Raw genomic sequence first — 22,353 nt, 5'->3', positions numbered from 1 at the left:
GGGTTGCGACCGGGTACGAAAACTGAACTCGAGTACCCGGCAGACAATACCCGAACCGGACTCGAGTACCCGTAGTTCAATGTTGTCCCACTTGTTTGTTTTGCAACCCTACTTTTGACAGGGATACTTTTTATCTCTCCGTGATACACAAAACTGATTTGCATAACATGTCAAGTGTATGATTAAACTGAATGACAGATCTGGTTATCCCCATGAAGCATTGACTTGTATATAAGCAACGAATGTTACATTTGGGGTAACACTTTCTTAGTAAAGTACAGATTCTCGTACTTTTTTGGGGGTCGAGTCCCGTCCGGGATTCGAACCCACACTTGCCAGGGTGAGGCACCTAATCGCCAGCACACAAAGTCAGGGATCTAACCCACTCAGCCACCGAGGCTTCCACAAAGATGAAAGTCTGACAACTGGTAGTCTAGATCACATACTTTGTGTACCCCTCTGACAAGTGTAAATTGGCACGGCTCCCATGGCCGAAAGCTATGAATACACAATGCCATTTAGAAAGTGGTCAAATGTAACAAATGTTATATTTGGGATAACACTTTCTTAGTAAAGTACAGATTCTCGTACTTTTTTGGGGTCGAGTCCCGTCCGGGATTCAAACCCACACTTGTCAGGGTGAGGCACCTAATCGCCAGCACACAAAGTCAGGGATCTAACCCACTCAGCCACCGAGGCTTCCACAAAATGAAAGTCCGACAAGTGGTAGTCTAGATCACGTACTTTGAGTACCCCTCTGACTTTCTGTCTTATGCTCATGCTAACAGAAATAGTATTGTGCAAATCTACAAATATAAATACCCATTTCTTACCTAATTCAAGATCCATGTTGTCTCCAATCTACAGACTAATCCAGTTCAAACTGTTCTACATGTACAGGAGCCAAACCAGTTCTTCAGATGGGCACTGAACAGCAATGTCAACATTCAAGATCTAAGAATCTGACATCACAGGTCCTTCCTTTCTTTCTGTGTCAAACGCAGCAACACCCATTAGAAATATTCACAATGTTTCCTTCCAATCGACCATATGACACGTTTTCTGCTCTGAGTCTATGATATCTGTTGGACGTCTGCTGACAGACAAGACTCCACAATCATTGCTCCCAGTGGACAATAACAAGTTGTACTATTCGGAGTAGAACATGTCTGCTGATCATGCAAGTCTGTTATGGCAGACAAGACTCAGACATAAGTCATGTACATCCACAATGATTCAACTCAACTGTACTATTTTGAGTACAGGACGTCTGCTGGGTGTCTGTTGATCATGAAGTCTATTAAGGCAGATAAGACTCAGACATAAGTCATGTACATCCACAATGATTCCACCCAACTGTACTATTTTGAGTACAGGACGTCTGCTGGGTGTCTGTTGATCATGAAGTCTATTAAGGCAGATAAGGCTCAATAAGAAGTCATATATCCACACTTTTCTTCCAATTTTTTGTTTTTCTCCCAATTTATTGATTTCATAACATGTTATGGGTTTGCGTTAATGAGCTCTGTCAGTGGTGTCTGTCATCGACAGTGAGTCTGTCATGGCAGGCTGACTCGTGTCTCACACTAAGACTCCTCCGTGTACCCCCTGACATTCCACATCACACTGACCATCTTCCTGTCGGGACATCCACGGGAAGCTAATGACATTATCAAGTTGTATCTTCCGTATTTCCTACACTCAGGGACATGACAGTCTGGGACTCAAGTCCAAAGCTCAGGACCAGTAAAATGTCTGGCTATGTGGTAAACATGAAACGTCAATGCCAGATAGCTAATAACAGTCCATTTTTAAACACTCAACTGATCTGAGAGTCATGCCAGCTCTGCATAAAGTTCGGGATTGTAGACTCAAAACTTTTAGTCACACACACTACTCAAACAGCAGTAGAATCATACCAATGATGGATTCCGGTAAATATGAATTATACTCCTCAGAAAAACCCTTTCAAGGAATGATGGTAAGTTGTGTATTATGTTTTATTAATCACAATATACAAAATACCTCAAGTTTCTGGGTCCAAAGCATATCAACCTGTCTTCTCAAAGTCACAGAGTTTTAAACCTTTAATAAATAAAGACAGGCAGATTCACTAAAAACTTCTTAAAATATTAAATCTTCCTTGCGAACAACTTGTCATGCACAGTATTTATACGCACTAATCCTGTGGTATATGCTGCTCCGATTTCAAAGTCAATGATAAACTCTCACGACAAGATCTCTTATCTTATGACGTCAGTGTGAGAATTCTCCAGAAGTCACTTCTTTGCGAGTTAAAAACACTGTAGAAAATCCTGAAGTGTTATTTGAGAGAACTCATCTATCAACCAAAAAACACCAGTTGGATACTAGTCTAACTTAGTCAATGTGGTTCTTGATGAAAGAGCAGATGAAGAAGAAGAATTTCAACTGTCCAGTCTCCTTAGAAGTGAAGCTGGGATGCCTCTCATCCCTTCATCACAGGGTAGATCCTCCCCGGCATTCTTCGATCAGTGTGAGCCCTCAGTCTCCATTAGCAGAACACAGAATACATTGCCCATCACCTTCAAAGACCCTCACCAGGGAGACTAATCCGAGCAGGTTAGGATGTGGATCTGGCAACAGCTTTCACAGAATGCTGGGTAGATCTATCAGTTACTGAGAAAAGATTGCCCAATAAGACTCACTGTTACATGTCCACCAGACACAGGAGATCTGTGATGTTTCAATAACTGTGAAGAATGGATGGCCTTGATGCTCTAGAATCACTGCTAATATCCAGGGATCCAAGAATTGTCAGCTCCCCGTAACACGGTACAGTTGGATATCCATGCAAAACAGGACCTTTACATTACCTGACACTGTACTGAAAGAATGCTGGTGGGATAGCTACCTTGATTTCCCACAACTCTTGGATGTCTTTAGGAAGCTGGACAGAACAATACGGTTAGATACCACAGGAATGGTAACCTTAGGGTCACTGTACTGTTAGATGTCCCAAGGAAACTAGACAGTAGTTCGATACTCCTTGTAACTGCAGACCTTCAGCTCTGTGTACTGTTAGATGTAGGCCCGGCTTCCCCCCATCCAGGTGTGTCTATCGGCTCCCTCCGTCTGAGTGTCAGGTGGACGAGCAGGTCAAGAGACCATTCAGCTAATGAAGCAGAAACTACCTGCTGGCTGTCACAATAGCCCCCAGCAGATGTTTACAATAGCCACTGGCTAGCACCGACTCGCTACACTAGCTGCAGGCTGTACTTAGGGTGCACACTGTCCATCTGGTCTAGGTTGTGCAACAACACAAATTCGTTTGTTCTGGGCTAAGCAAGCAGTGAGCAGGTAAAGGTTTAGAAATGCTTCAATTCATCTCTGAATTGCTGAAACGTCTTTGACAGAGTTAGAAATTAATGTTTGTTTTCACAAATGGTCTGCTAAGGAGTTGCCACTTGTAAATGGAGGGAAATGTCATTAGTCCGTCCTGAAGTTAAATAGTCTCTGACTTAGGTCACTTTCCAACCATGTCAGATCTCCAGAATGACCTTGAAACATCGCCTTGTGCTTGTCTGCATCATTTCTGGCAGAAAAAGTCGTCTGTGTAGAAGATGAAGTACAGGCCGTCACAGCGAGTGAATGTGTATGACTTGGAGTGATTCATCAGGTATAACTCATGGGAGACTGACTAAGGCAGAAGCTGATATTCAAGGCCTCAGGCATGATGTCTGCACAGACACATGGGCAACAGTGACAAATCTCAAGTGACATCTACAATACCATGTGTTTTCAGACGATCAAGCTGATGAAACCTTAATCACAATTGTGAAGGTAGATGTTATTCTCCCAGGCAGGTAAATGCTCCTACAGCAGGGTAAACAATGACTTGCTCAAGGCAGTGTGTAACTCATAAAGCCAACCCCATAAGCTGATCAACATGACATCCGTTACATCCACAATCAGAACAGAAAGTCTTGCATATGTTTACTGCCGATTCAAATTCATAAAAGTGAATTGAAAAATATTTCATGTCAACCTTTCCTTAAAATATCCATCTTCACGTCGGTTCAACAGGTGCTTGTTGAAGGCTTATGATGGTACGAATCCACTGATGAATGTTTCCAGAAAACACATCCACATTAATGATCCAACTTGGGCTATGGTCATCAAGTGATTCGATTGGCTACTCTAGTCATAATCCAGATTTTCAACTTACAGAAAATGCATCCACTTTCATAATGATCCAATTTAAGCCATGTCAACCATATCCTTAAGTAGCTATGATAGTAATAATCCACCGACTTCCAATTCACAGAATAGATACATCGCCTCCCTGTCTGGCTTGCATCCACCTTATGTGGGCATGGCTGAGTTGGTCAGCCAGTTAACCAGGTCTGACAAGGCACGTTCACTACTTCTGGATGCAGTACACCTGAGATCAGGTTAATTTGCTTGAAGTCGTCCAGCTCCCCGAGCATCTACTCAATCATCGCCTCTACCATCTCCCAATATGGTGTCACTTCATCATCCTGACTGTCAAGGTTTCATATGTGTCATGTACACTTGTCCATACGCGTCCGTCGTCCCACACGGGATATCTATCCACTGCTTGCTACCTCCAGGCTGATCGGGATTAGCTTATCTCTAACATCACTGCTCTTCACAAATTACCTATCCATGAAATATCAAAGTTCATCTAAAACACATGTTCAGTGAGAACGGACTGTTTGAAGATGTATCCTGGGTATAGTTCACTTTCAAATTAATTTCATTTCATCAACATAAAATTAATTTTAATGGAAATTATGCCAAGTCTTGCTCTATGTCGAACAGGGCATATATATATCCAGCAACTTAAACTGTTTCCTCAACATCAAATATTAATTTACACAGAAAAGTTGAAATTACCATTTTCGGCCATCTTGCTCTATGGTGAATAGAAACTGTTCCATTTAATAACATCAAATGTTGTTTTCAAGAAAAGGTTCATGAAGTCAAATTCTTAGACGTCTAGCTCTATGTTTAACAGTGCATACACTTATCCAGTAAATCTTCTTCCACCAAGAAAACCACAATGGATTCACACACCTTGACAAATGTGGTATCGCGAATAAAGTCTCCAGGACCCGTCTTTGAAAGGCGGAATTTCTATAGAAGAAGGCAATCTTCCCTGCACTGACGTAAGACTCCACGACTCATTGTTCCCGTGGATGGACTGCATGCTTATCAGACAACACCGAGCGAAGTCATAACAAACCTCATGTAACTTCGTCTCAGAGCAACACAAGAAGGCTTAAGAGGCAACAAACTACTGCAGCTGCAAGTTGTTACATTGGATCTGTGGGTAGATAACCTCTGTGGTCTTAAATTAATTATCCTGCTCAGTTCAGAACAGTTTGCCTGCTTATGGCTGTGGTGATAGGTATCTCAAAAATCTGTTGATAATGTTATTTCTTAGTCTTCTCCTTCCGTTGGTTGTTATTGTAAACGATGAACACCTGATCCAGATGATACGCTGTGAGTTTTCAGTAAAAGGGACAGCAAAATCTTTTAGAAATAACAAATGAAATGAAATTAGAGAATCCAGGGATAAAAGAATTTTGCACTAAAGGTAATTGGATACAGATGACTAGATGTTGAACTGAGAGTGAGTGAGTGAGTGAGTGAGTGAGTGAGTGAGTGAGTGAGTGAGTGAGTGAGTGAGTTGGGTTTAATGCCGCTTTTAACAGTATTCCAGTTATATCACGGCATGTCAGCTTAATGTGGGAGGAAAGCTTGAAGTGATGCATGTCTCAGACGTTTACCACTTCAGTAAAACCCACGAGCACGGGTATGGTGCTGACAAACCCAGAAACATAATCGGGGCAAACCGGGATTCAAATCCACAATCATAGGTTTCTGGCGTGCCCAAGGGACGCAACTCTGCACAGCGAATCGCGGCGCCTTAGATGACTGGGCCACCCGTGCCCCATTGAACTTATAAGAACAAAGTTCATAATTCAAAAATATATATACTGGAAACGAATAAGAGAACAATGAAAAATGTTGGGAAAAATGCTTGACAGTCAGTATATCTGAAATAATGAGCATTCAAATGCAACACATGTCAGAATCAAATGTTGAGATGTGTGTGTGTGCACATTGTTTCCAATGTGTATTTAGTGGACAAGACTGGTAACCCATGATAGCATATAATTTTACTGTCTGAAACTTAGTGTTCCTTTATTCACTTCAATCAGTATATCTACAAAACAGAAGGTATTATTCAAATGGAGCCCAGAACAAACCATTTCTGGAGCTGAGACAATCTGGATTTGCCAAATCATTAAAGGCTCTGTGTTGGATTAAATATTAATCTATTCTCTGGTGTCAACATAGAAACAACAGACTGTATTTCGTTGTTCTCTAGCTTTCATATATTTCACACAAATTAATCTTCATGATGTGATATATATGTATACTGCTCAACGTTTGCTAAGGACCACACCTTTGACTCAAGATGACTATTTTGGTCCTAAGCAAATGCTGAGTAGAAAATGTCCTGATGTTCCAAGATCCTTAATCAGGTGAAGAATGTTCTGAATATCTAAACTAAAGAAAAGAAAGCTTATTCATGCGTTCAAGAAGTGGTTTGACAGATGATACTGTCAACAATCAAGCTTGTCAAACAGCAATCACAGACGCCATAGAAATTGACATCAAAGCACCATTTACATTGAAAATCATTTTCTTTAAAAAACTGGGCTATTCCTCCAATTTGCATGAGAACAGGTGAAAGAATCTTTACCAGACATGCCCCTGCAATGATTTCTGTTCTAAACAGGCAGATGGACAGGTGCTCAACTGGTATTAATTTACCCCCTGTTGTGCTGTGCCCATTGGCTGGTGAACTTGTTGAAAACTGGTCAATAACACCTAGGCCGCTCTTATCCTGGGTGATATAACTGACCACTGACCCCTGACCAATTGAGCTACTGAAAAGGGGAGTTACGGGTCATTATGTACTACCTGATGTAATTGGTAATCATTGGAGTTGAATAACATTTCATTATGAACTTGATCGACGAGGTAACCTTACGCTGAAGCGTCTGTTACATATCTGGATGTGGTTAAACACAGGTAAGGTATCAAGCCTCTAGGCTTACATGGCTATTTCTGTAACATGAAGACTAACAGATTACAGCATAAACATGAAACCAGTCCCAATGCTTATATTAAATCATAATCCCAGCTTTCGTCTGCCTCACACAATCAAGAGAAATAATGTAAAGCTGAATCCAACTCAAGTCTAGAATGATTTTGCAAGTCTAGATAGCCTCAGCTGCATTTAAGCATTATACTTGGCTCCATTTGGATTATATTTTTTGTTTTGTAGATACATATTTATAAACAGGATAACTTTACTTCTGAGACACTTTACTTCTGGGACTGGACCCATGAAGATTCCGGGGTAGAATTGGTCTTCAGCAACCCATACTAGCCTTAAAAGGCGACTATGCTTGTCGTAAAAGGCGACTAACAGGATCGGGTGGTCAGGCTCGCTGAATTGGTTGGTACATGTCATCGATCCCAATTGCGTGGATCAATGCTCATGATGTCAAACACAGGATTGTCTGGTCCAGACTCGATTATTTTACAGACCGTCGTCATAAAGATGGAATATTGCTGAGTGCGGCGTTAAACAACAAACAAACAAATACTTCCGGGACTGAATGTTTGTCCATCCCAGGATTAAAAAGGTTATAGTGAGTGAGTGAGTGAGTGAGTTGGGTTTAACGCCGCTTTTAACAGTATTCCAGTTATATCACGGCGTGTCAGCTTAATGTGGGAGGATAGCCCGAAGTGATGCAGGTCTCAGACGTTTACCACTTTGGTGAAACCCACGGGCACGGGTATGGTGCTGACAAACCTAGAAACATAATCGGGGCGAACCGGGATTCGAACCCACAATCATCGGTTTCTGGCGTGCCCAAGGGACGCAACTCTGCACAGCGAATCGCGGCGCCTTAGACGACTGGGCCACCCGTGCCCCCAAAAAGGTTATAGAGCTACATATTACAGACTGAGACTTCTTAGTTTCATAGCCTACGGATCAGCCGACCTCAAATATGGATAAAAGTGGAAAATCATAATAATAGATAATGATGTATATGCTTACACCAGCAAATTATACTAAAAACATATCTAATAAAAGTCTTTTTCTTGTTTTTCTTGCCATTTTGAGACTTGTGAGTGAGTACGGTTTAACGCCGCTTTTAGCAATATCCCAGCAATATCATGGCGGGGGACACCAGAATTGGGCTTCACACATTGTACCCATGTCGGGAATCGAACCAAGGTCTTCGGCGTGACGAGCGAACGCTTTAACCACTAGGCTACCCGACCGCCCCTTTTGAGACTTGTATTTTTTTGTTTTGCAATCTATCCAAAACCAAAGACATACATGTTTGTGAGATGAAGGGCGTTTACAAATGATTGTAAAGATACGGCCCTGTATTATTCAGGTTGTAGCTTGTAGATCCCTCTGGCCTTTTAAGCTCGGACCCCAAACAGTTATTGTTCCTGTATACTTGCAAAAGTGCAAAATCTTAAAAATTAGACAGCTTTTAACATTTTGAATACTACACTGATTCTTATCAAATCAACATTTCCAAAGTTTCTTGTCACAGATTTCTGTGACAAATTATTAGTTTCAAATGTGACAGATTACATTTCAAGAATAGATTTTGTTGCTCTAATGAGTGTCCATTCACTGGGGACAGTGTGAGATATCATTATGCGACGAAGGTTTCAACAACCAAAGATGCACAATTACTCTGTTCGTTAATGTATTCCCATGTCAGTCACAGCTTTGACAGACAGCTGTGACGTACAGACTCCTACTAATTGGATGCCTCAATCAGAAATATCTGTTACTGTTGTGGCTGATCTAACCACGAACATTTCTTATCCAAACAAATTACTCAACTAATTGCCTTCATAGGACATAGGATAGTCCTGCACCATGACCGTGGAATATATTTATTTTATGAAAAAATAATAATCTAGAAATGCATACAAAAGCAAGTCTAGCCAGCTCAAGCTAGCTCTATTCCACATCTATTCTGAAATCAGCATAGGGAATTTTTTTATTTTTAGAGTCAAGAAGGATATTGTGTAATATAAGATTTCAGAGACTAAATGTTAGTCTAGACATAGGACTTTGTAACGGCTGACTTAAATATCAACATGAGTTTCAGTGTTTGACAAGACATTTATAAATGACAATTTTTTAAGAGGACCGTGCACCTTGAAAATCCAGGTTAGAATTGGTCCTTAACCAACCCTTGGTTGTCGATAGAGGCGACCAACTGGATCGGGTGGTCAGTGAGTGAGTGAGTGAGTATGGTTTTACGCCGCTTTTAGCAATATTCCAGCAATATCATGGCGGGGGACACCAGAAATGGGCTTCACACATTGTACCCATGTCGGGATTCGAACTCGGGTCTTCGGCGTGACGAGCGAACGATTTAACCACGAGGCTACCCGACCGGCCCTCGGGTGGTCAGACTTGGTTGTCGATAGAGGCGACTAACTGGATCGGGTGGTCATACTTGGTTGTCGATAGAGGCGACTAACTGGATCGGGTGGTCAGACTTGGTTGATTCATGTGTTTGCATCCCAGTTGCGTTGTCGATGCTCATGATGTCAAACACTAAATTACCTGTAATCATTCAGTCGCGCTTATTCACACTTTATTTTTATGTCCCCTGCTGTAATATTGCTGGAATTTTACTAATAGCAGCGTAAAAACATATTAACTCACTTACACACTCACTTACTCACCCACATGTGAACGCGCATGGTTTAATGCTATTTGTTGTTTAACGCCGCACTCAGCAATATTACAGCTATATGACGGCGGTCTGTAAATAATCGAGTCGGGACCAGACAATCCACTGATTGACATCATGGCCATCGACCCACGCAATTGGGATCCGATGACATGCATCAACCAAGACCACCCGATCCCGTTAGTTGCCTCTTATGACAAGCATAGTCACCTTTTACAGCAAGCATGGGTTGCTGAAGACCTATACTACCCAAGATCTTCATGACCTTACTACTGACATCAAGTAGGAAACTTTGGCTCCCATTTTCATTTGACTCTCTTTCTTTCATGGACTTGTTTGTTTATTTGTTTGTTGTTAAACACTGCACTATAACAATATTCTAGCTATATGACTGCGACCTGTAAATAACTGAGCCTGGACCACACAAACAAGTGATTGTTATAAGCAATGATTTACGCTGTCAGGATATGATGACACTATCAACTAAGCCACCAAGTCAGACTTCACGATCCATTGCCAGCCTTCTGACAAGCAAGCTCTCCACTCCAACCCTGGAATCCCCACACCGAAGGTTCATGAAAACAGAGATGAATTGGGGGCGAGTGAGTGAGAACACCCAAAATGTACAATGTTTGAGCAATTCCACAACATCAGCTGGGTCAACATGGTGTCCAGAATAGCTCACAGACAACAACTTGTCCCTGCGACCTTGAAGGACAAGAAACTAGACAAGAAAGGTTCCACACGTTCATAATTCCAAATGTTTGTTTACATAAGTTGTATGACAAGTTCCACCCAACAATGCAAAGGTTAAGTTGTTTGTTTACTCATAAATATTCCTTAATTACAATACAACCATTAATATATAAAATGGAAACAGCATCATGCCATCCAAATGTTCCAAGAAAATATTTATGAAGAAATATATAAAAAACATGGTTGATACCCAATAATGCAAATATCACTATGCAACATTTCCCTGAGGAATTCTGTTGCCAAAGTAATTAATATTTATATAGCTGTTATGATATCAACATTCCCAAAAGACATCATGTGTTATTCTACATATTCCTATGTGATATACTGCAGTACTTACCTAATGATCAAACAGAACAGCCCCATTATACCACACAGACATTATGAATTTCTGGTGCAAAAAATTCCAGACCGGTCGGTCACATGAGTGTCCATCTCCAGTCCGACATTCCAGAACAAAGCATGTTGTCGTCCCTGACTCAATATTGTGTTGGCTCACTGCCGTTATGTCAATCACTTGAAAGTGAGGACTCACAGCCGTCTCATACAGCAAGATCTCCACTACAGTACCGTCACTGCTACAAACTGTAGGAAACCTGGGTGACAATGTTACAGAAAGTGTGACAATGTTACAGAAACTGTAACAATGTTGCACAATAGTCTCACGTCCTTGGAGACTAATTCTAATGTTGGAGCCTCCATTCGTTTTGATTGGGTCATGCAATTGGGTAATTAGCGCCAATATACCAATGACACATCTATATCCCTAAGACTTAATTTCAAATTGACAGACTGGCTCTTGAGATTATATGCATGAATGATGATGACACTGTAAATGTTAAGCTGCATATAAACAATTCTTCACTGATTGACTCAGAGCTCCAAATAACTTTAATTGAGCAATTGAGTTTTTACTAGAAAGTTTCCATTTTAATTGTGTTATTATATTTTTCATTGGGTAACCAATATTTTTTCACTCATCTGTTCATCACTCTATTGGGGTTTTCCCAAAATGAGTAAACATTTTGAGATTTAAAAATAATTAAAATGTTTTGGATGTATATAACGGTTCTAAATAAAGGCTTGACTCGGAAAGCAAATTAGCTGGAGATTGTGTTTCGGACATTAGCTCCCTTGTACGCATGCTGAGTTTCATTGGGTATTTACGAGTGTTGTTTTTATATATTTGAGTTTTTTCTTTAATGTACGCAAATTAATTGAAAGTAATTAGGTTTTGAATATTTATTTTTTTTGGGGGGTGGGGGTATTTTACGCAAATACGCTGCTTATCTGTAGCTCTGCTGACTGAGTAAATATGGTTTCTACTTTTAGCATAGTCCAGCCATATCACTCAGGGGACACAGAAATGGCTCCACCCAATGCACCCATGTGGGGAATCAAACACTGGCCTCAGGGAATGCATTACCCACTAGGCCACCTGACCATCCTTCACTGATTGAACTCCTAAATAAACTTAATAAATCAGGAGAAAAAAATGAAATACGTGTGGTAGCTGCAAATTAAGACGAAAGAATCAACCACGACAAACAACCACCAAAGACTGAACATAAAAAAATCTCATTTTCAAAACATTTGGTCAGGATCAAATAAATGAAAGAATATTTTTATGATCAAATTGAAAACATGAAACACACATTACCTTCAAAATTACACATCCAAGCAAGCTAACCTTCCATATCCTGACCTACACGTCATCCAAGGTCCAAGACGATCCATTCCTAAAATATTCAACAAGACCCAAATCCTCCAACAAGACAAAATCTTTAGGAAGACCCTCCTCCTACATGACTACACGTCCTCAATGTAACACAGATTCTCTCCATGTCCTCATTATAAGGCTACAATTAGGCAATGTCCAGTGTAGCTCTTGGATGATATCATCCCATGCCTTCTAATAACAGGGAGCCCACAGCCAGCCGGCATGCCGACACATCATCCAAGTGTCAGCTTCAGTCTCTTTGACCCTCCTCAATCAATACCAGTCTCCGAAAAACCGAAATCCAACTTTGGACCAACGGTTTGATTTTTTCCTTCTTTTATTTGAACATCGGTTATACCTAGAGGTCAAATTTGAGAAAATTTTAATTTCTTGAAAAGGGACAGGCATTGAATTTCGTGATAAGATTATTGACCCTTTTTAATGTAACAAGATGGTTTCGTATTGGAGGAGGATTTTATAACAAAATTCAAATTTGACAGAATCCAAACATATCTTATAAAATGTTCAAATTACAGAAAATATGTTTATGGCAGTAATTGTAGCAGTGGTGATTTTAATTAAATCAAGCCCACAAAAGGAACTAATTGTCACATAGGGTATCATATTTTTACTGAATTGAACTCTTGTACTGAAATTTCCCTGTACATTAAAATTATCTGACATCCCACCAAAATGTTGCATGTTTCCTAAAATTCACAGTGGAATATTCAATTTGCGAAATATTTCAATATGAAAGAGGTGTAATTATCAGCCTTTATTGTATCGCCAAGCAGGTCCATCAATTCTTAACCAGCCCATGATCAGGGCAGCACTCAACATGCCGTTCTAACCTAATTCAAGACAAAAATCGAGCAATGTTTCTCTAATTTATTTGAAGACACGGTTAACAAAGAAGAGTCCCCTTATAGTGAAGACCACTGGTTGAGTTGTTATAATGAGGGGTGTAATATTTGAGTGGACATGCTCTACAATTGATTTTCCCCAGGACAAATTCCGTTAGATGTCTCTCGAGGAATTCAATGCTTGGCTTACGTCAGCTTTGCGATCTTGATGTCATGGCAAATTGTCTTCCCTCTCGTGGCATCTGAATACTGCTATTTGTTGATTACTCTCCATACACTGTCAAATTGTACCGTCACGAACACATGCAAGGCATAGGTATTGTGCGGAGGCAGCACTAATTTACTTAGGTGAAACTGAGAGCTCCCCAGGGTGCTTCGATCAACAAAGAAGGCATACAGAGCTTTAAACTGCTGTTGGAAGTCGGAGCCTCGAAACAGGATTTCCGTTCGTCTGGAATCTATGTAATGATTCATACTTAATGACAGAGAAGCAACGGCACGGAACATGTCCCCATTAAAAAAAAAATAGTCAACAATAACACGGCAAATTCACAAACAAAGGTGGGGTTTTCCAAAGGATCCTGGAACGAATGAGGCCACACATGGTAGCCAATTCAATCCCCTAACCTGGCTTCACGTACAGCGTCAGAGACATACAGTTTTAGTCCACTCGTCCTCTCAAGGAATACATACAGAAAGACCCTTTAAAAAGGCAAATTTCTACTAGTCCTTATGAGACCTTAACTATTGGGCGGTTCGGCAAGGACTATAGGACCAGTGCCAATTTCTAACGTTGACTTTCTTAGGGACAAAAATGTCTGGGATATCTTTTACTTACAACCAAGATCAGATGACTCATTTTACAAGCTTTGACAGAACCTAAATATACATTAAGGCTTAGTTCATCTGTATGTTGAATGTGAGATATTTACCATCCTGAATCTTGACCAATGTGAATGATTTTTATGAATGTAGGGTTTGCTCTTGCTGATATATGGGAAATTGCTGATGGGACATGTAACACAGTGAGTGAGTGAGTGAGTGAGTGAGTGGGGGTGGGGGGAGTGAGTGAGTGAGAGTGGGGGTGGGGGGAGTGAGTGAGTGAGTGGGGGTGGGGGTAGTGAGAGAGCAAGCGAGAGTGAGTGAGTGAGTACGGTTTTACGCCGCTTTTAGCAATATTCCAGCAATATCACGGCGGGGGACACCAGAAATGGGTCTTCGGCGTGACGAGCGAACGCTTTAACCACTAGGCTACCCGACCGCCCCCTGAGCAAGCGAGAGAGCGAGCGACATATATATTCATCTGGGACCAAAGAAAAAATATCATACCATCATAGATGACTGATAATACAATATTCATCCATGAAATTAAGCAACAGCTGTTGTTTATCTGTCCAGTAGATTGATCAAATCACACTACACAGTTGTTATAGGGTCTCAACAAACTGATCAAAATATGAACCAAAAAACTATCCTAGTAAAGTTGTACAAAGATATTTTAGTTTTTACTTGTTACACAGCACTGTAAGGAAATGAGTCTGGACCAGACAATCCAGTGATTGATAATATGAACAATGATCCACACCATTGAGGTACACACAATTACCCAAAACTGAACCCAACTATCTGATTCACAAAGTCATCTCTATAATGACCAGCAAAGGTTGCTGGGGACCTATTCTAACCCTGAATCCCCATGACCAGCGTAGGTTGCGGGGGACCGATTCTAACCCTGAATCCCCACGACCAGCGTAGGTTGCTGGGGACCTATTCTAACCCTGAATCCCCACGACCAGCGTAGGTTGCTGGAGACCTATTCTAACCCTGAATCCCCACGACCAGCGTAGGTTGCTGGAGACCTATTCTAACCCTGAATCCCCACGACCAGCGTAGGTTGCTGGAGACCTATTCTAACCCTGAATCCCCACGACCAGCGTAGGTTGCTGGAGACCTATTCTAACCTTGAATCCCCATGACCAGCGTAGGTTGCTGGGGACCTATTCTAACCCTGAATCCCCACGACCAGCGTAGGTTGCTGGAGACCTATTCTAACCCTGAATCCCCACGACCAGCGTAGGTTGCTGAGGACCTATTCTAACAATGAATCCCAATGACCAGCGTAGGTTGCTGGAGACCTATTCTAACCCTGAATCCCCACGACCAGCGTAGGTTGCTGGAGACCTATTCTAACCCTGAATCCCCATGACCAGCGTAGGTTGCTGAGGACCTATTCTAACCCTGAATCTCAGAGTTTTCTGCCACAATGATGCACTTGTTAGTGCAGAAAGTAACAAAGGATTCTCAGCACTGGTCCAAAAGGATATTTAGACACACTTTTTGAAACTGGGAAATGTCTACTTGACCACAGAACACCCTGAGCATGTTGAAGGTTATTAAAGGCGGTTGTTGATTTCTATCCCTTCACAGACTATCAAAGGCCTACGTTTGCAGATTTCCTGTCTTTGCCCCAAAAGCTGCAAACTTGCTGACACAGCATTAAGCAACAATTCCCTCCCTCCCTCCGCTGTTGTGCCTCCTCAGCAACACCGTGGCATCAGACAACACCCGATATGGTAAACTAATGACTCTTTGAATGTCATGCCACCTGTTCCTAAACAACATTACAACCATGGGACACAACTTTCATAGTGCATGTGCAATTGTGCCAGTGTTTATAACATCTGTCAAACCTTTGAGGTAAATTTATTAGGCTAACATCTGCTCAATGATTTGCATAATATATGATTCTGATGACATATGGTAACACTTACACTCATGAATCAGATCAAGGTCTCAAATCTATAACTGTGCCAAGTAAAAACATGTTAAGACAAGTTTTGAATTGGATAAGAGGTATCAAATCTACCTTTTTTCTACAACTTTTAAACCACAAGTCAGAGTCCAGTAAACATATGGTAACACTTACGCTCAAGTTGTGAATCAGATCAAGGTCTCAAATCTATAACTGTGTCCAGTAAAAATATGTTAAGACATGTTTTGAATTGGATAAGAGGTATCAAATCTACCTTTTTTCTACAACCTTTAACCCACAAGTCAGAGTCCAGTAAACATATGGTAACACTTACACCCATGAATCAGATCAAGGTCTCAAATCTATAACTGTGTCCAGTAAAAATATGTTAAGACATGTTTTGAATTGGATAAGAGGTATCAAATCTACCTTTTTTCTACAACTTTTAAACGACAAGTCAGAGTCCAGTAAACATATGGTAACACTTACACTCAAGTTGTGAATCAGATTAAGAGGTATCAAATCTATAGTTTTAGCCACTAATCTGGATGTCAATAGTTGATCTTCTTCTATCTATCATTGAAACCCACATGTGTAAGTTTAAGGCTTCTGAGAGTGTGCAATGATAGACATCAGTAAAATTCTTTGAAATGAAAGGAAGCATGTCATGTGGCCGGCCTCGTACCCCAAAACACATGAATGAAAGACCCATGGACTCAAAAACAGATAGACCAAGGTGAAACCCTGTGACTTTCGTTCATCTACCAAATGAGTTAAAGCATATTCTGTTCCAATGTAGGTAGTCCATTTGGTTGCTCTGTTACGCTGCAGTTAGACAGAACAAATCATACAGATATTTCTTAACTCATTTGTTTATGTCATCTTCCTTAATCCAGGAATTATAAGCATCACCCCCTTATTCATAATAATTCTATGATTGAACAGTCAAACTTGATCAAAGATTTTCCAAATCTACCAGCCAACCTGTCCTTTTTTAAGTGACGACATGGTCACTTTGGGTCCCTATTTCAACATTGACATTGTAAAGTGCAACATACAAAATGCCCAAACCTTGGTCAAACATAAAAGAAAGGGATAGAAGCGGTTGTTAACCAGGTCTATTTTCTCTGCGTGCCTATTCCGGGATAGGGTACCAAAGGTCCATTAGCCAGTCGTGATTAATCGCTCATCTACGGGACTCAAATCGGACTTCAGCAGGGCGCACTCAAGGTGAATGTCAGGGAAAAGCTGTCATAATTTGTAAAGTCACACACTGGGAGGTCTCCAAACATGAAAAGCCTTCAAAGAAGCACAGACGATACGAGTCAACATAGCATAGTTCACCTGTGTGATACGAGTCAACATAGCATAGCTCACCTGTGTGATACAAGTGAATATAGCCTAGCTCACCCATGTGATACAAGTGAATATAACTAAGCTCACCTGTGTGATACAAGTTAATATAGCATATCTCACCCATGTGATACAAGTGAATATAGCCAATTTCACCCGTGTGATACAAGTTAATATAGCATATCTCACCCATGTGATACAAGTGAATATAGCCAAGCTCACCCGTGTGATACAAGTTAATATAGCATATCTCACCCATGTGATACAAGTGAATATAGCCAAGCTCACCCGTGTGATACAAGTTAATATAGCATATCTCACCCATGTGATACAAGTGAATATAGCCAAGCTCACCCGTGTGATACAAGTTAATATAGCATATCTCACCTGTGTGATACAAGTCAATATACCATAGCTCATCCCTGTGATACAAGTCAATATAGCCCCCCCCCCCCCCCACACAGCCCCTAACATCACTCCCTCCGCCACCTAACATCACTCCCAACACCACCTGACATCACCCCCTCCGACACCTTACATCACCCCTAACCACCATCCATAAAATATTAACAAGGGCCTCACAGACCAATCCAACATTATCTGTCACAAAGTGCACTGCTTGTACCCGCGAGCCCTGTACATGGATAAGTGCATGATCTCTAACCCCCAGGGGAGGGCCCCAACCCTGAATAAGATCCCCTGCACCTGAGCAGTTGAAAAGAAGAATGTCAAATACAAAGGTTAACATTACAAGTAGTCTTTGACTTGGCCAGAGATTACATTTATTGAAAAGGGATCTATCTTCCTTGGATGAAAGAAACACTTTTGATTATGTAATTTACTGTCACTACTAATCACATAGTACTTTCCGATAGTTTCCATATTTTTCTTTAAAGTCTTTAAAATATGTTTTTTTCTTCGAAAGAACCTTTCTTCTTCTGCTGTCTTCATATGTGGAATCAAGCAAACTAGACTTGGTTAGTTTGGTCTAGACTTGCCTAGGCTTTTAGTAAAATAAAATACCTAAAAAATATATATTCCACAGTAGTGGTGCAGGACTAGGGAGTCACGTGAAACTGTCAGTAAATGATTCTATGTTCAGCATGATAAGAGTGGGTGAGTGAGTGAGTTGGGTTTAACGCTGCTTTTAACAGTATTACAGTGATATTGCGGCGTGTCAGCTTAATGTGAGAAGAAAGTCCGAAGTGATGCAGGTCTCAGACGTTTACCACTTTCGTGAAACCCACGAGCACGGTTATTGTGCTGACAAACCTAGAAACATAATCGGGGCAAACCGGGATTCAAACCCACAATCATAGGTGTCTTGAGTGCCCAAGGGACGTAACTCTGCACAGCGAATCGAGGCGCCTTAGACAACTGGGCCACCCGTGCCTCCTGTAAATAAGTGAGTCTGGACCAGACAATACAGTGATTGATATGAGCATCGATCTGTTCATTTGGGATACGATGACAAGCATCAACCAAGTCAGCGAGCCTAACCACTCGATCCTGTTAGTCGCCCTCATACAAACATAATCGCCCTTTAGGGCAAGCCCGGGTAGCTGAAGACCTCTTCCACCCCGGATCTTCATGGGTGGTCACTTATAAGACAGGTCCATTACCACCATTGAGTGAGACTGCAAGATTATTATCCTCTTTGACAGGACATGCTATGTCAGCACATTAAAGCAAGAAGTCATCCACATCTGTCCAGGTGAGACCAGGTGTGAATCCCCTCACCTGTGTGCTAATCCAGGTAAGCTGACCACTGGACCACAGGTGCGGTGGACATGTACCACTCCAAGGCCGTAGTTAACTTTTTTTGACAGGGGGGGCAAGTAAGATTATTCATTTCTTATTCAAGTTAACTTTCACAAGGAAAAATGTTTTCTATAAAATATCCAGGGGGGCAATTGCCCCCCCCCCCCCCCGCAGGTTAATTATGATACCCCACTCAGACAGAGTGTACTGACTCCTGACCAATACTAGTTTTAGACCTTTAATGCCGAGCACCAGGCAGGGTAACAACAAGTACCATCTTTTAACGTCTTTTGGTTTGACACAACGGGGATTGAACCCCAAACCTTCCCCTCTCCAGACGGACGCTCTACCACTGGACCACGGCAGATGCAGTCTTGTTAACAGTCAATTCAGGACCAGACAACTCAGTGATTGATGTTATAAGCAATGATCCATGTCATCAGGGTATAACACAATAAGTCTCCAGCCTGGATTCTCGACATAATCAGTCGCCCAAGACAAGTCAGTGAGTGAGTGAATGTTTATAGTCACATCGGCAATAATTCAGCCATATCGTGACTAAATCAAGTTAGACAGTAATAATACCCAAGAAGACAATAGTTCCTGGGGGCCTATTATAACCCTGACTCCATCAAACTGTAAGATTTACAGCAGGCCATCAGTCAGCCCTGTTTCCAGCAAGAGTTGACCCTCTGTCCACACCTGAGTGTGACCAGGTAGGCCTTGTGGTACCTGCCTCAGCAAATACTGACCACTACTGAAATACCTGACACAGCAGTCGCAAGCTTCGGGACCTCTTTAGACCTGACTTGATAACTGACAAACATCATGTCTGCATTGTACAAACACAGTTTTACCTTCGGCCATTAAAAGGTCACCATTACTTCCTCACACCTGCCTAGACAAACATTTAGTCTCTGAAATCTTATATTACACAATATCCTTCTTGACTCTTAAAAAAAAAAAAATTCCCTACGCTGATTTGGAATAGAGCTAGCTTGAGCTGGCTAGACTTGCTTTTGTATGCATTTCTAGATTTTTATTTTCACAAAATAAATATATTCCTCGGTCATGGTGCAGGACTAACACCTGCCCATCTATCTCACCACCCTCAACAGCCTAGGTATGTTTGTCTGTTGTGTGGGGTGGGGGTTTGGTTTGGGGTCAGGGTCGGGGTCAGGGTCAGGGTCAGGGGTCATGAAAAGATGACAACGAAACCTAATATAATATAAATAGTACCATATCTCAGCACAATGTCATTATATGTATTTTGTGTGTTTGCTTGTATGTTGTTTAATGCCGCACTCAGCAATATTCCAGCTATATGACGGCGGTCTGTAAATAATCGAGTCTGGACCAGACAATCCAGGGATTGCCATCATGGGTATCGATCCATGCAATTGGGATATGATGACATGCATCATCCAAGTCACCCAATCTCTTAGTTGCCTCTTATGACATACATACTCTCCTGTTTCGGCAAACGTGGGTTAATGAAAACTTATTCTACCCGGATCCTCACAGGTTAGTTCTCTGATAGAACGAAAACAATCAACACAGAGACGACATTTGTCCTACCGGATGGTTCTGAACCTATCAAGTCAATCTCTACCACCTAATGACATCATTTACACACACAACATTCCCTTGCAGTCAGAGACAGGATATCTAAAATCTCCATATCACTTACAAACTTTACAAAACTCAGCTCTGGTGGCTGTAAAGTGAACATCTTCCTTTGTTGTATGACGTTTCTGCTTCCAACAGACTAACCACCGTTTAAGCCTCAACAAGTCGTGTGTGGCTAGACTGGACCCTCTTAGTGGGCTGATTAACTGTCAACACCATAGAGCGACAATTTCATCCCCCATAGTGTCCGTCACGATCCCACTGCTGGCCAGTGTCCATCTGGAGCCACAGATTACCACCTGTCCCCAAGTCTAACACCAGGGTTTAACTTCAGATCCGACAGTCGTCATCAGCTTCATCTAGCTAGGAATAAGACGCAAATCGGCAAATCAGTCTATTTCTCAAAGTTTGTGCCATCCATTTTCTTGTCTTTGTTCGAGTGTCTAATGCCCCTTTCAGCTAACATGACCCATCTAGTGAGTGAGTATGGTTTTACGCTGCTTTAAGCAATACTCCAGGAATATCACGGCGGGGAACACAAGAAATGGGCTTCACACATTGCGCCCATGTCAGGAATCGAACCCGGGTCTTCGGCGTGACGAGCGTACACTTTAACCACTAGGCTACCCAGCCGCCCTGCCCCATTTAGGAATGATGGCTACTTGTTATTGACTCAGGACCAGACAGTGATTGATATTATGAACAACGTACGTCTACTTGGCGTCTACTTGACACACAATCAACCATGTCACCGAGTGACCACATGATCCAATTCTTGGCCTCTTGCACCAAATATAGGATGCTGTGGAACTAACATATATTTTAATTTGGAATCCCCAAGGCCCCTTTCTCTTGTAATGTTTGAATGATCTATCATAATCAACCACTGATCGCTGACTATAGCTTACTAGGGTAATGCAGGAAATTGATAAGAAAATTGCAAAGTTTGTTTGTTGGAAAGGTTACTGCCTTAAAACAAAATGAACAAGTTTGAGTGAGAGAGTGAGTGAGTTGGGTTTAACGCCGCTTTGAACATTATTTCAGTTATATCACGGTGTGTCATCTTAATGTGGGAGGAAAGCCCGAAGTGAAGCAGGTCAAAGACGTTTATCATGTTGGTGAAACCTACGAGCAAGGGTATGGTGCTGACAAACCTAGAAACATAATTGGGGCGAATCGGGATTTGAACCCACAATCATAGGTTTCTAGCATGCCAAAGGGCCGCAACTATGCACAGCGAATCGTGGCGCCTTAGACGACTGGGCCACCTGTGCCCCCATTTGTCAAAGAAGAACTAAGTCTTGTATTTTGTGTTAAGTGTTAAGTGGAAAAGCATGAATGTAAATTGAATCACTCCTCCTTTCAGTTCACACTTAATTTTTCATTTCAAAATGTCTTCAGACAACCAATCTGAAAAGCTATGGGAATTCATGATATGCCTGAAACAAAATGAACTCAACCGATTTTCATCATAGAAGTGTTATCGATTTCCTGGTATGCTATTTCTACATTAATAATTCAGAATATGTTTCCTTCATCTAATGGTGGGTAATGGAAGTTCACGCCGTGGTGACCAGTTTCCACACCTCTGGATCAGATATTGATCAGCTGAATGTTTTACATTGAACTGGAACAGAGGGTACACTTTCCTATAGGCCCAATCAGGAATTTTTTTTTTTTTAAATTCAAAAATAG

At 41.4% G+C, this 22,353-nt stretch overlaps 1 protein-coding gene across 7 annotated transcripts in view; it reads right to left on the bottom strand.

The window, feature by feature from the left end:
- LOC139471368 (kazrin-like) overlaps positions 1-22,353 on the bottom strand; it is a 174,704-nt gene that overhangs the window by 40,561 nt on the left and 111,790 nt on the right. The window contains exon 1 of one of the 7 annotated variants that reach the window (XM_071253700.1): positions 834-879. The exons of the other annotated variants lie outside the window; for them this stretch is intronic. Within the exon in view, the coding sequence (XP_071109801.1) occupies positions 834-849 (16 nt within the window). The 5' untranslated portion in view covers positions 850-879. Of the gene's footprint in view, positions 1-833; positions 880-22,353 lie in introns of those variants that run through there. 7 annotated transcript variants of the gene reach the window in all.

The sequence above is a fragment of the Haliotis cracherodii genome, unplaced genomic scaffold, assembly GCF_022045235.1.
Source record: "Haliotis cracherodii isolate W230 unplaced genomic scaffold, xgHalCrac1.p SCAF_22, whole genome shotgun sequence".
NCBI lineage: Eukaryota > Metazoa > Mollusca > Gastropoda > Lepetellida > Haliotidae > Haliotis > Haliotis cracherodii.
Note: the sequence above shows the minus strand (reverse complement) of the source record. Positions and strands in the feature narration are given on the sequence as shown.